The 15,080-nt window shown below is 38.1% G+C and overlaps 1 protein-coding gene across 3 annotated transcripts in view; it reads right to left on the reverse strand.

The window, feature by feature from the left end:
* The window catches only part of ADAM10 (ADAM metallopeptidase domain 10), a 216,527-nt gene that overhangs the window by 112,002 nt on the left and 89,445 nt on the right, over nucleotides 1-15,080 (reverse strand). Inside the window, exon 1 of one of the 3 annotated variants that reach the window (XM_077128034.1) lies at nucleotides 555-823. The exons of the other annotated variants lie outside the window; for them this stretch is intronic. Coding sequence (XP_076984149.1) covers nucleotides 555-610 — 56 coding nt within the window. The 5' untranslated portion in view covers nucleotides 611-823. Of the gene's footprint in view, nucleotides 1-554; nucleotides 824-15,080 lie in introns of those variants that run through there. 3 annotated transcript variants of the gene reach the window in all.

Genomic DNA, 15,080 nt, shown 5'->3' on the forward strand with positions numbered 1-15,080 from the left:
GACTTTCACCAAAAAGTGTGCTTTAATCTAAAAGAACTGAATAACATTGTAAGAAATTCTCTTTGATTATTAATGTTTGAAATACTTCCCAAGCACATGGCTATATTCTGTCCCCTTTTACTAGGTTTGTTTCAGAAAGTTTAATTCATTTTTTAAATATAATATATTATATTGTCATTAAAGATAAACTTTGAATTCCTTTGAAGAGGTAAGATACCCCATATGTTACCCCAGCATGTACTGGAATGCTTTCCTACCCTCAGATGAAACCACACACTGATCCTATGGATCAAGTTTTTTTTTTCTCTCATCTTGATTACAAAAATCCTATTATAAGCATTTTTCTTTTTTTTTCCTTTCTTTTTTTGCACTCCTCACGGTTTCTGTAGTAAAATTGTAAAGAACAGATGGAAGTTATAGGAGGGTAAAAAATTAGCTACCAAATGTCAGCAATTTGAAAAATCTACCAAACAGATACAAAGTAGTCAAAGCTAGCATTTTAAGAGTTTCTGGACATGCACAGACCCTCTATATCTACATATAAAATGAGGTACCTTTCTATAGGTTCCACAGTAAAAACATAGAGTAGAAAGAAGTTATCTTTTCCCATATAATTATCTTTGGCTAAAAACAGTGTGGCTGTGACTCTCAGTAGAAAACAGCAACAGATAAAGGATGCATCATCTGAACAGAAGTCATAATAGGACAAGAAGTTTCAACTTAATAAAGTATCTTGGCAACACAGGGAGGAAACCTGAGGCAAAATCTCACTTCAGAGTACAATGAGTATAACCCAGGAGTCCCAGAGACCAGGACTGTCTTCACGAATAGATGCCAATCATGTAGCCTCCTCAAACTGGGTTAGTAATTCCTCCTAATAAAATTGCATTTAATGAGGGCATACCTGATGCCTCCAGATGTTCTTTTCTTTCTTAATGTTTACCTTCTTCTTAATAAGAATATCTTGTGTACTTTCATCAATTTTTGAAACATAAAAGCTCAATATTAAAAAATTTAAAAGGGGAAAATTCAACTTCCCCATTTGGAGAAGGCCTGATATTCTTGCAAACAATGAGGACAGCAAAATTAATAGGCCGAACTCTCAATCTTGGTATTCGGGTGTTATGTTGATTGGTTTTATTAATAAACATAATTTTTTTTAATTTTAAAAGGGTTAAAAGAGAGCACATTTGTAGAGCACATAGAAACTCCACTGGGCACTACCTGAGACATCCTTCATTGAAACTCTAGGGCTCGCTATAGTTTGAAATACTCAGCTCAAGGTTTAACTGATGGCCCTGAGGTACATAAATTACCACGAGCAAAAATACTGAACAAGAATCTAGAAGCGTTCCCAAGGAAGATAAAACTAAAACTTGAACTAAAATAAGTAATTTTATGGTATATACGAAAACAAATAGATCATCATTGTAAGTCTTTCCCATATAAAAGAGAACAGAAAAGGGGGAAATCTGCCATAATGGAATAGTTATAGAATACATAAATAAGTAAATTTATCTAGTAGAGAGTAAAAAGGGTTTCTGTAAATATTTTTTACTTCATACAGCTATGTAACTAAACAATTGGTAAGCAAAACTATTGTATGTAAAAAACTAAAACAGTGACATGATTTAAGAGTAGCGGGAAACTCAATTATTCAGATACCTAATGCAAATCAAATGTATAAAATCATAAAGTTCACTTAAAATTACAAATTCCACATATCAGAGAAGGATGACTTGACCAAGATTATACAAATAAAATCAAAGCTTGAATATGAACCAAGGTCTTTAATTAGCCAACCAAGGAATGACAATTCCACTACTAGTTCCCTGTTACAGGATATACATAGACATATATAAGGTAGCTCTAGAACTGAAAAATCAGGATACATTTCTGGAAAAAGACAAAAAAGTAAAGAATTATAAGGCATAATCAACAGTATATCTAAAAGAATGTGTCAATGAAAGGGACTCAAAAAGGAGATCAAAGAAGTAAAACTGGCAGACTGGCAATGAACATCCAAAGAGAGTGATCAGAACTATGAACTTAATGGTACTCCTTCATTCCACAAATCCTTACTGAGAATTTACTAGGTCAAGAATAGGCTTAGGGCAGGAGTGAACAACCTAAAACAAAGAATATATTCTAGTTTATATGAAGTTAGTGAACAGAGAGGAAGGGAGGGAGATAGGAAAGAATTCGGATTGTAATGGTAAGTGCTATGAAAAAAAAAGCAGGAGAAAAACAGAGTGGCAGAAGGAAAGAAAAATACTATTTTTCAAAGCGTGTAGGGAAGGATTCTCTGAAGCCATTTGAGCAGAGATCTGCATGAAGTATAGGAAAAAGAATCATGTGCTTATGGAGAGGAATGGGGAAAGGTTTCTGAGAGAAGGAATTGCAAGAGCAAAAGTAGGCACTGTGTGTTGGAGAAAAAGGAAGAATTGGGCTACGGTGCCATGAAGAAGTGGGAGGAGAGCAGGAGACCAGGTAAGAGAATACAGCACATAAAATGAACTCAAAAACCATTTGTTGAATTAATGAAGACCTGTTTGGGCAGCTAGCAGGTTATTCTATAAATGGCAATGGCTCTCTAAAACATCTCTGTGATGATATCCCTATGAACTATAATATTCTGTATTCCTTTTTTTTCCCTTTTTTGTTTTCTTTGGAGTGGGGGGCTGCTATCTGCCACCCATGCTCATCATCTCAGATCTCTGCTCTTTACAGATGAAACCTATCATCTCTTCCCTATACTCCTCAATTACTGCATTATTGCACTCCCATCCACATTCCTGATCCTATTACTTTGCCACATCCAGGAAGCTCTGACAATCCAAACCCTTCCTCCAAGCTCAACTGCTAGCTAGGTTCCTCTGATCCAACTGAGGCCACTCATGTAGCTCAGGTCTCCTTCACTGTGGATGAATAACTACTATATTTAGTTCTTGTCCTCAGCGTCTTTCCCACTTAAATGTACTTTCTGATGAAAAAGAGGTACTGCTATTTTGCTAACGCAGAATTTGATAGCATTTCAATTTGTCTTGCTCATAATCTTAACTTACAGGAAAAAAAGAATACCATGATCAGAACTTCTATTCTAGATTTCATATTGATAAACTAGGAATAAATGTTTGATGTTAAAGTAACAAGAACTTGCAAAGAAAGTACCACCTTGCAGACTGTTACGGCTAGGGGCAAAAACTTAGCATAGGATAGCAAGGTTTTTTTCATTTTCAATCTAAATTTATTTTAACATTTGTTTGCTCTATTATTTATTTATTTTTAATCCATATGTTTTACTTGTCCGTTGATCAGGTAGACAAAAGGAGCATTAGACACAAGGCTCTCACAACCACACAGTTGCACTGCGACAGCCATATCATCATACAATTATCTTCAAGAAACATGGCCACCAGAGCACAGCTCCACATTTTCAGGCAGTTACCTCCAGCCTCTCCATTACACCTTAACTGAACAGGTGTTATCTATTTAATGCATAAGAACAACCTCCAGGATGACCTCTGACTCTGTTTGGAATCTCTCAGCCACTGACACTTTATTTTGTCTCATTTCACTCTTCCCCCTTGTGGTCGAGAAGATTTTCTCCACCCAGCTCATTATAGGATTTCTGTCTCACGTTGCCAAGAAGGTCCACAGCCCTGGGAGTCATGTCCCACGTAGAGAGGGGGAGGGCAGTAAGTCTGATTGCTGTGTCGGCCAAGAGAGAAATGCCACATCTAAGCAATAGAAGATGTTCTCTGGGGGTGATTCTTAGGCCTAATTTTAAGTAGGCTTAGCCTAGCCTTTGTGGGATTAAGTTTCATATGAACAAACACCAAGATCAGAGGCTCAGCCTGTTGCTTTGGCTGTCCCCACTGCCTGTGAGAATATCAAGAATTCTCCACTTGGGGAAGTTGAATTTTTCCCCTTTCTCACCATTCTTCCTAGGGGATTCAGCAAATATTTCCCTATTCACTGTTCAAATCGCTCTGGGATTTATCTGGGCATCACTCTGGACACACCTACAAAATCTCATGCCCTACACAAGGTTCCAAGTACTATGGTGTTCAATTAAGCTGTTCGCATAAGTTATATTAGTCAAATTATAAATTTTGTAACAAATAAACATTTTTTGCCTGTCTCACACATACATTAAAGTTTTAAAATATTAATTACCATCTATTTTCAACACCTTACATTATCGGCATTCCTTTGTTCTTCCTCATGTAGAAACATTTTTAAATTTGCACATTTAGCCACTATCATTATACAATCTAGGCATTCCTAGATTATACCATCTCAATCTTTATTGTCTAGGATAACAGGGTTTTAATAAAGCATTTTTTTTAATGCTCATAAAAAAGATAGGTTTAAAAATACCTATTTGGGGACATTAACAGGAAGCAGATTCTCAAGGAAAAGGAGATTTTAAAAAATGGAATCTTGACTACGCAATTTTAAATAACACCAATTAAAAAAGCAATCTTCTAAATATATCAACATGGCCTCAGAGGAAGTTCTCTGACAAGCACCTGCATTAAAAAGGATTCATACAGACGAAAGAAGGGGCATAATCAAGAACCATTGAATCCATGGAAATAGAACCAGGAAATCTAAGGCCAGAATAAGCTTAGACATGGAAAAAAACTCCTAAAGGATACTTTCAACATGACAGAAAAGTTATTTTACTTTGTCACTGATCTAGTGGTAGCCAGGTCAACCATAACAGTCCATTAATACACACACCAAGGTGGTGTAGAGGGTTGAACAGAGTCACCCAAAATTCGTGACCCAATTCTTAGAGTGTAAATTTCTTTGGAATTAAATATAATTAGTTAACATAATCAACTAATTAGTAAATATAATTAGTTAAGTTAAAATGTAGTCCTACCAAAAGACAGTAGAGTAAAAAGCTACAGGGCCCTGTCATCCAACAGGAGCTTTGAACTACCAGCAAAAATTGGCAAAACATCTTTCTCAAAGCTTCAGAAAACAGTGAAAAGACCGCAGTAAATTAAGAAAAAGGGTGCACCAAATCAAGAAAAAGCTACTTAAAAGTGGCAGGATCTCCTGACTCCTCCTCTATCTCCTTGTAACTGAGAGATTAGGATTTAAGGGATAATTTTGATTGCTAAATCATTATATAGCTATTCCTTGTTGTTTTCTGGCATATTGGAATAGACAGAGGGAAATATCTGAAATGTCTGAATTGTAATCCAGCAGCCTGGATCTCTGATAATGGTTATACAGCTTTAACCTTGTGCCTTTGTGATTATAAAAACCTTGTGACTAACCTTCACTTGTATCCATTTATCCAGTTTTTCTACTTTAAAGATTGTGATCACTAAAGACAGTCCCTAATGCTTACTAATGAAGGGTCCTGGGTCAGTCCAGAAATAACCCACCCAATTCCAAAGTTACCTTGGTAAATGGATCTAACTAAAATAGGCCTGCCTAGCATGCACCTATAAATGACCTATACCTCATTATAATACTAAAACATCATGTCCATTATCATATTGAGGCCACCATTTTCTTACATACGTTCTGTGATTAAGCATGTAATCAATGTGTGCATGCTTAATAATTAAATCACCCCTAATTACATTATCTGGGGGCACTGTATTCATTATCCTAAAACCTGCCCATGTTTTAATGATATGAAACTATCAAAAGTACTGTAGTTCACAGAAAATGACAAGTGCTGGAGAGGATGCGGAGAAAGAGGCACACTTATCCACTGTTGGTGGGAATGTCAAAGGGTGCAACCACTGTGGAAGGCAGTTTGGCGGTTCCTCAAAAAGCTGAATATAGAATTGCCATACGACCCAGCAATACCATTGCTAGGTATCTACTCAAAGGACTTAAGGGCAAAGACACAAACGGACATTTGCACACCAATGTTTATAGCAGCGTTATTTACAATTGCAAAGAGATGGAGACAGCCAAAATGTCCATCAACAGAAGAATGGCTAAATAAACTGTGGTATATACATACGATGGAATATTATGCAGCTTTAAGACAAGATAAACTTATGAAGCATGTAATAACATGGATGGACCTAGAGAATATTATGCTGAGTGAGTCCAGCCAAAAACTAAAGGACAAATACTGTATGGTCCCACTGAAGTGAACGGACATTCGAGAATAAACTTGAAATATGTCATTGGTAACAGAGTCCAGCAGGAATTAGAAATAGGGTAAGATAATGGATAATTGGAGCTGAAGGGATACAGACTGTGCAACAGGACTAGATACAAAAACTCAAAAATGGACAGCACAATAATACCTAATTGTAAAGTAATCATGTTAAAACACTGAATGAAGCTGCATCTGAGCTATAGGGTTTTTTTTTTTACTATTATTACTACTTTTATTTCTTTTCTCTATATTAACATTTTATATCCTTTTCTGTTGTGTTGCTAGTTCCTCTAAACCGATGCAAATGTACTAAGAAACGATGATCATGCATCTATGTGATGATGTTAAGAATTACTGAGGTCATATGTAGAACGGTATGATTTCTAAATGTTGTGCTAATTTCTTTCTTTTTTTTTTCTTTCTTTCCGTTAATAAAAAAATAAAAAATAAAAAAAATTTGAAGACCATAAAAAAAAAAAAGTGCCAATTTCTTATCAGCAAACCATGGAGGCAGATCTATTAAAGTTCCAAAAGAAAAAAAAAATGTCTACCAAGAATTCTGAATATGGCTAAACTACAGATTACAATATTCCCAGATAAACAAAAGCCGAGGGAATTTGTCACACTTAGCCCAACCCAAAATGAAATTCTGAAGAGAGTTCTGCAGATTGAAAGGAAAGGTCAAGCTATAAGACAGAAAAGCCCATCTCCAGTAAGGATAATGACATGGATAAATAAATGTCAGTACTATTGCATTTTTGGTTTGTAACACCATTTCCTACTTCTTACAGGATCAAAAAAGCAAATGCATAAAATGTAGGATCAAAAAAGCAAATGCATAAAATGTGATGATAAATCAGTGATTTTCGACTCACAATGTATAAACATGTAATTTGTGATAACCACATACTGGTGGGTGGATGGAAGGGTTTAGGAACAAAGTTTAGGTACACAATTGAATTTAAACTGGAATCAAAGCAAATGAGATTTAAGATATTAAATTTCACCACCAATGTATCTACAAAGAAAGTATCAGAGAATATGAGAACTTGTAGAGTCAAAAATTAGATATAAGTTGCAGGGGTAGGAGATGGGAGAACAAGGAGTTAATGTATAATGGTATAATGTTTCTATATGGGGAGATGGGAAAGTAATGGAGTGTCCACAACATTATGAATGCGATTAATCCCACTGAATGGTAAGCTTGGGAGTAAGCGATATGATAAAGTTTATATTTTACGTATATTTTCCCACATTTAAAAAAAGGAAGACCAACTACAGAGACAATGACAATTAAATGCAATACGTGATCCCAGACAGGATAAAATATGGGAGGGGAAAAGACGCAACAAAAAACAATTGGGCCAGCTCTCTCCAACCAACACAATAAGCAAACTCACCATCCTCCTCCCCCTCCCCCCCCCAGTCTACGTGGGACATGACTCCTAGGAGTGTGAACCTTCCTGGCAACATGGGACAGAAATCCTAGAAAGCACTAAGACTCAGCATCAAGGGATTGAGAAAAACCCAAGAATGAGCTGAAACTCAGCATCAAGGGACTGAGAAAACCTTCTAGACCAAAAGGGAGAAGAGTGAAATGAGCCAAAGTGTCAATGGCTGAAAGATTCCAAACAGAGTTGCGAGGTTATCCTGGAGGTTATTCTTATGCATTAAGTAGCTATCGTCTTGTTATTCAAGATGTAATGGAGAGGCTGGAGGGAACTGCCTGAAAATGTAGAGCTGTGTTCCAATAGCCATATTTCTTGAGGATGATTGAATAATGATATAGTTTTCACAATGTGACTGTGTGATTGTGAAAACCTTGTGTCTGATGTTCCTTTTAGCTACCATGTCAACAGACAAGTAGAACATATGGAATAAAAATAAATAATAGGGGGAACAAAGGTTAAATTAAACTTAGTTTGAAATCCTAGTAATCAATGAAAGGGAGGGGTAAGGGATATGGTATGTATATATATGTATTTTTCTGTTTCCATTTTATCTCTTTTTCTGTTGTCTTTTTATTTCTTTTTCTGAATTGATGCAAATGTTATAAGAAAAGATGAATATGCAACTAAGTGATGATATTGTGAATTACTGATCATATATGTAGAATGGAATGATCACATGTTAATGTTTTAATTCGTCTGTTAATTTTTTTTTAATTAATAAATAAATAAATTTTTAAAAAAAACAATTGGGCCATATAAAAAAATATGGTATATAGAAAACCACACTAGTTTCCTAGGCTGATCAATTAAATACAAGAAATGGGTTGGTTAAAACATGGGCACTTAATGGCTTGTTCAGACCAGGAAAATGTCCAAATCAAGGTATCGTCAAGGTGATATTTTCTTCTGGAACACTGTGGTGTTCTGGGGCTAGATACCAGCAATCCTTGGTTCTTGGCTCGTCTGTTACAAGGCAATGCACATGATGGCATTTCCTGGGGCCTCAGTTCTCTTCCGAGTATCACTGAATTTCAGCTTCTTACTTTCCATGGCATTCTATCTGTATGAATTCCATTTCACTTATAAACTACACCAGTAATAGGCTCAAAATGCATCCTAATTGAGGTGGGACACACTTTAACTGAGGTAACCTCATCAAAAAGTCCTGCTTACCATGAGTTCACAACCACATGAATGGATAAAGTTTAAGAACTCATTTTTCTGGGGACATAAAGCTCTACACCACCACACTATGCCCTCCTGACCCCAAAAAGACATGTTCTTTTTACATGCAAAACACATTAATTCCATTACAAAATCCCAAAGTTTTAAGTCATTTAAGAACAATACTAAGTACAGAGTCTCATCAAAATCATATATGGGAGGGAGGGCAATGGTGGCTCAGAGGCAGAGTTCTCGCCTGCCATGCTAGAGACCCGGGTTCGGTTCCCGGTGCCTGCACATGTTAAAAAAAAAAACGAAAAAATTATGGAGGAAAAGAAAAGTCATCTACAGGTGTCGTCCATGCTGGGAGCACAAATTCCCTCTGTCTATAGACTGGTGAAACCTAGAAAGGAAGTCATCTACTTCTATTATACAATGGAGTGACAAGCATAGAATAGAGAAATTCCAATTTCCCTATAAGGACAGCATTCCAATAGGGGAAAACTGGAAAGAAAACAGGGGTTTGGAATCCAGACAATTCCAAAATTCAGTAGGGTAAACTTCATTAGATTTCAAGATCTGAGAGTGATCTATGGATCAATGTTTTGTTCTCTGGGCCTGGTGGAATGGCAGCCCCGCTTATTCCAAGTGCTTGTGCAGCAATCATGTTCTCCCTGAACACTGGGGTAAAGGTTCAACCCTGTCTGAGCATGGAGATAGCAGCAAGTCTCTGAAAACCCTGAGGCAAAGGCCCCATCATCTCCAAGCATTAGGAAGACAGCCAGTCTCTACAAAAATGCCAAAACACAAACCCCATCCTCTCTGAATATTGGGATGGCAGCCAGGATCTCTGCAAACACTGAGCTACAGGCCCCAGCATCCCTGAATTTTAAGGTTGTAGCATTCTCCCTAGAAAATAAGGCTCACCTCCTCCAAATACCAGGACAGACCTGCCCTTTCTGCACACATAAATGGGCCCACTATCTTGGCCCAAGGTGATCTCTTCAGTCCAGACCATGGCTTCTATGTTTCTGCCTTTGAAGTCATTCTTCCCTCAGCTGCCCCTTCTCTGTCCCTTTCAGTCCAACCTGTCAGTGGTTCCGCTCATATAAATCTCACAAAAAATTCATAGGCTTTGCTTGTAGTTCACAGGGGTGCAAACTATCAGACAAAAGGCTTTTCCATGGGTTCTTCCTGGATAACTGCATTTCCATGTTTAATTAAACCCTCAATGGAGCACTATTCTTCAGGTACTCACTTTCTAGAAGTTCAGGGAAGTTTCTGACAGAATCACTTCTAGCTCTAGTCTCAGAGCACACTATCCGTATAGGCTCAACATTTTCCAAACCATCAATTTCTAGTTTCTTTGTGCCCAAGAGCTCAGTTCTCAGTTTATCCCTTTCCTCTCTCATTTCACTATAAGCTGCAAGCAGAAGCCAGCTGCACTTTCCACATTTAGCTTGGAAATCTCCAAGCTAAATATCCAAGTTCATCACTTTCAAGTTCTGCCTTTCATCCGACATTAGATCTCAATTTCATCAAGTTCTCTGATGGTTTAAAATAAGGATCACTTTCCCTCCAGTTTCCAATAACACCTATATCACTTCCTTCGAAAGTGTCATCAGAAGTAGTGTCAGCATCACACACCAAAAAAGGAAAACCCGAGTTATCAACTGCTTTATTTGCCTACTTTTTTATTCACCTATTTGTTTGCACAATGTTTATACGATGTTTATTATATTGGATGTAAATGGATTTGGGGGTGGGGACTAGAATAAAAGCAACAACTGGGATTCAAGACCCAATAGAATAAAAAAATTATCATTTTTTTGGTCCTGTAAAAACCTCTTGTCAGTCAGTGGTGGTCTCTGAGAAAGAACTCAATAGCATGGTTGTTGTCTATTTGAATAGTGTAGGAGGGAAAAATCTACTGTAAGGTGAGGATTCAGTATGCACACGCTCAATAATTGCAACATGCTGCATGACTGGAATATTTGCACAAAGAATATCATGTGGCATGTGAAGTGGCCAATGCAAGGTGAGAACTGAGAGAGTCGGTGTCAACATGACTTAGGAAATACTGTAGACCAGCTTTGTCAGCATGGCTCATTTTGTTTCAGGAAAACTTTGCCTGGGAACTATAAGACAAAATCAATACATAACTTCATTGTTTGCTTCAAGACATTCCTACAGACTGATTCATCAGAGACGACAGTCTGCTCATCTGAACATAGAAACTTGTTTAATCAAACTTTTTTGCTGATTTGTTTAAGATCCTCACCTTACTGTGTCCATCAATTCTGAACTATTAGCTCATGAACTGAACCCTAACCCAACTGGTGTCCCCTGTTTTGGGGCCCACACCCCAAAGCCCCATAAATATCTTCTGACTTCCTCTGTTGAAATAAAGCTTAGACTGTGGTCTCACTTCCTGCAGTGATTTTGGTTAAAAAAAAAAAAAAGTACTGTCAGAATCGCTATTTCTACCAACAGTCTCTTCAAAGCAATTTAGCCTTTTCCTATCAAGCAACTCAAAATTCTTCCATCCTCTACCCATTACCCAATTCCAAAGCCATTTCCACATTTTTGGTATTTGCAATAACAGCATCTCACTCTCCTGGTACCAAAACCTGTTCAGTAGCTCAAGCCAATACAATGCAATGGGTTGGTTAAAAAATGGGAACTTAATAACTCACAATTTGAGGCCAGGAAAAAGCCCAAACAAAGGTATCATTAAGACAATGATTTAACCCCATAAACTGTGGCATTCTGTTTGACTACCATCAATCCTTGGTTCTTGGCTCCTCTAGCTCATGGAAACACACATAGCAGCCTTTTCTGGGCAATCCATTATCCTTCAGCTTCCACTGAACTTCAGCTTCTTACTTCCTGTGGCTTTCTCTGTATCTGTATGAATTTCATTCTGCTTATAAAGGACCCAGTAATAGGATTAAAGCCCATTCTAATTGAGATGGGCCACACTTTAACTGAGGTAATGTCATCAAATAGGTCCTGCTTTCAATAAGTTCAGCTGAAGGAATGGATTCAGTTTAAGAACATGTTTATCTGGGATACATACAGCTCTCAACCATTACATAGACTATGAGCCTTATATCAGTGCTAGATATCTTGAACGTGATAACTGCACGAGAATGTCCTTTTTCTTAGGAAATGCACATACTGGTAATAAATGTTCATAGAGCATTACGTATATAATCGACATCCATCTTTTCAGAAAACAGACTGATAAATACATATATAGACAGAAGGAGGACAAATGGATGGAAGGAAGGATAGATAGCAGATAATCTGATACATGGATAGGTCTAATGATACAGCAAATGTGGAAAAATATTGAAATTGGTGGATCTGGGTATCTGAGTAGATAGATGTATACTGGAATTCTCTGTATGGGATTTGTAATAGCTCTATAAGTTTTAAAGTATTTCAAAATGAAAAGTTTTTTTTTGATTCCAACTATCTTTTTGAAGAAATTAAAATTTCTAAAGAATTTTTTTAAAATAACCTTTAAAAATTTTAGTTTAATTTTAAACTAAAATTCATATGGAATGGCTAAAGAGAGAGAATTGCCAAAATAATCCTAAAAAAGAACAACAAATTTAGAGGATTCAAACTTCAAAACTTCGTTAGCAAAACAAATCAAGTAGACTGAAATACTAGTGATCAATGAAAGAGAGTGTTAAGGAGTATTGAAAAAAAATACGGGGAACAAAGGTTAGAATATATATTTATTGGGTAGATGGAAATTCTAGTGGTCAATGAGAGGGAGGGTTAAGGGATATGGTATGTATGAGTTTTTCCTTTTTTTCTTTTTCTGGAGTGATACAAATGTTCTAAAAACTGATCGTGGCGATGAATATACTACCATGTGATGATACTATGACCTACTGATTGTACACTATGTATGGAATGTTTGCATGTTAAGAATGTTGTATGTTGTTTATCAATATAAATATTTTTTTTAAATCTTAACAAAGCTACAGTCACCAAAACCCTAATACCGTAAGGACAGACAGAGATCAATGTAATGGAAATGACAATCTAAAAATAATCCCACAGATCAGTGATCAAATGATTTTCAACAAGAATATAAATCCATTCAGTAGGGAAAGAAGAATTTATTCAACAAATTATGTTAAGACTACTAGGTATCTACATGCAGAAGAACGAACTTGGGCCCTTACCTCATACCGTATAAAAAAATAAATGGGTGAGTAAATAGCTTCTTGTTCATGCCTGAGACTGAGTGCAGCAGTTGAGGGACCAGCCAGTCTGGCCGAGTCACATCTCGGAGTCCGAAGAGAAAGGGGAAATGGGACCAGGAATTGAACCCAGGTCTCCAGCATGGCAGTCTTAAAAACTCACTTTGGACTTCCGGAGAAGATGGCGGCTTAGTAAAAAGCGCGGATCTTAGTTCCTCCTCCAGAACAGCTACTAGGGGAGTAGAAACGATACAGAACAGCTCCCGGAGCCACGACAGAGATAAAAAAGACAGCGTACCCCATCCTGGAACGGCTGACTGGCTGAGAGAACCCGCTCCGGTGAGATCGCCGAGGGGTGCAGGCTTCCCCGGGCGGGGCGGCAAGCGGCCGGAGTCCCTCCCTTCCTCCTTCCCAGGGCAGCTGGCAGAATTGGGCAGGCGGTCCCCTCAAGCCGCGGCGGCAGGCGCCCCCACCACGCGCGACCCCCCGGACCAACTGAGAGAATTGGATCGGAAATCCCCAGGCCGCGGAGAACGGTGACCGGGGGGGTCCCTTCCAAACACGTGACGCCCCGGTCTGGCTGGGAACAGTGCACTCTCCCGGGCCGCGGTGGCTGGCGCCCTCCTGCCACACTTGGCGCCCCGGGCCAACTAGGAAATTCGGACGGGCGCTCTCATGGGCTGCGGCGGCCAGCGACCCTCCCCGCGTTCGGACCCCCGGGCCGGCTGGCACTCTTCCAAGCCGCTTCGGCTGGCAAACCTTCCCCACGGTGAGAGTTTTCCAAAGTTAAAGGACCTAAAGCACCTTTTACTGGTGGGACCTGCAGACAAACGTGTGCCACGAGCGCCACCTACTGGACAGGATAAGAAAAACAGAACCCAAAGATTTCACAGAAAAATCTTTCAACCTGTTGGGTCCAACACCCAGGGAAATCTGACTAAATGCCCAGATCCCAGCAGAAGATAACAGATCACGCGCAGAAAATTTAAAATATGGCCCAGTCAAAGGAACAAACCAATAGTTCAAATGAGATACAGGAGCTGAGACAACTAATGCTGAATATACGAACAGAAATGGAAAACCTCTTCAAAAACGGAATCGATAAATTGAGGGAGGACATGAAGAAGACATGGGCTGAACAAAAAGAAGAAATAGAAAAACTGAAAAAACAAATCGCAGAACTTATGTAAGTGAAGGATAAAGTAGAAAAGATGGAAAAAACAATGAATACTTACAATGACAGATATAAAGAGACAGAAGATAGAATTAGTGATTTGGAGGATGGAACATCTGAATTCTAAAAAGAAACAGAAACTATTGGGAAAAGAATGGAAAAATTTGAACAGGGTATCAGGGAACTCAAGGACAATATGAACCGCACAAATATACGTGCTGTGGGTGTCCCAGAAGGGAAAAGGAGGAGAAACACTAATGGAAGAAATTATCACTGAAAATTTCCCAACTCTTATGAAAGACCTAAAATTACAGATCCAAGAACTGCAGCGCACCCCAAAGAGATTAGACCCAAATAGGCGTTCTCCAAGACACTTACTAGTTAGAATGTCAGAGGTCAAAGAGAAAGAGAGGATCTTGAAAGCAGCAAGAGAAAAACAATCCATCACATACAAGGGAAACCCAATAAGACTATGTGTAGATTTCTCAGCAGAAACCATGGAAGCTAGAAGACAGTGGGATGATATATTTAAATTACTAAAAGAGAAAAACTGCCAAGCAAAATTGTCCTTCAAAAAGGAGGGAGAAATTAAAACATTCTCAGACAAAAAGTCACTGAGAGAATTTGTGACCAAGAGACCAGCTCTGCAAGAAATACTAAAGGGAGCACTAAAGTCAGATATGAAAAGACAGAAGAGAGAGGTATGGAGAAGAGTGTAGAAAGAAGGAAAGTCAGATATGATATATATAATACAAAAGGCAAAATGTTAGAGAAAAATATTATCCAAACAGCAATAACACTAAATGTTAATGGACTGAATTCCCCAATCAAAAGACATAGACTGGCAGAATGGATTAAAAACCAGGATCCTTCTATATGCTGTCTACAGGAAACACATCTTAGACCCAAAGATAAACATAGGT

This window comes from Tamandua tetradactyla, chromosome 14, assembly GCF_023851605.1.
Source record: "Tamandua tetradactyla isolate mTamTet1 chromosome 14, mTamTet1.pri, whole genome shotgun sequence".
Lineage (NCBI taxonomy): Eukaryota > Metazoa > Chordata > Mammalia > Pilosa > Myrmecophagidae > Tamandua > Tamandua tetradactyla.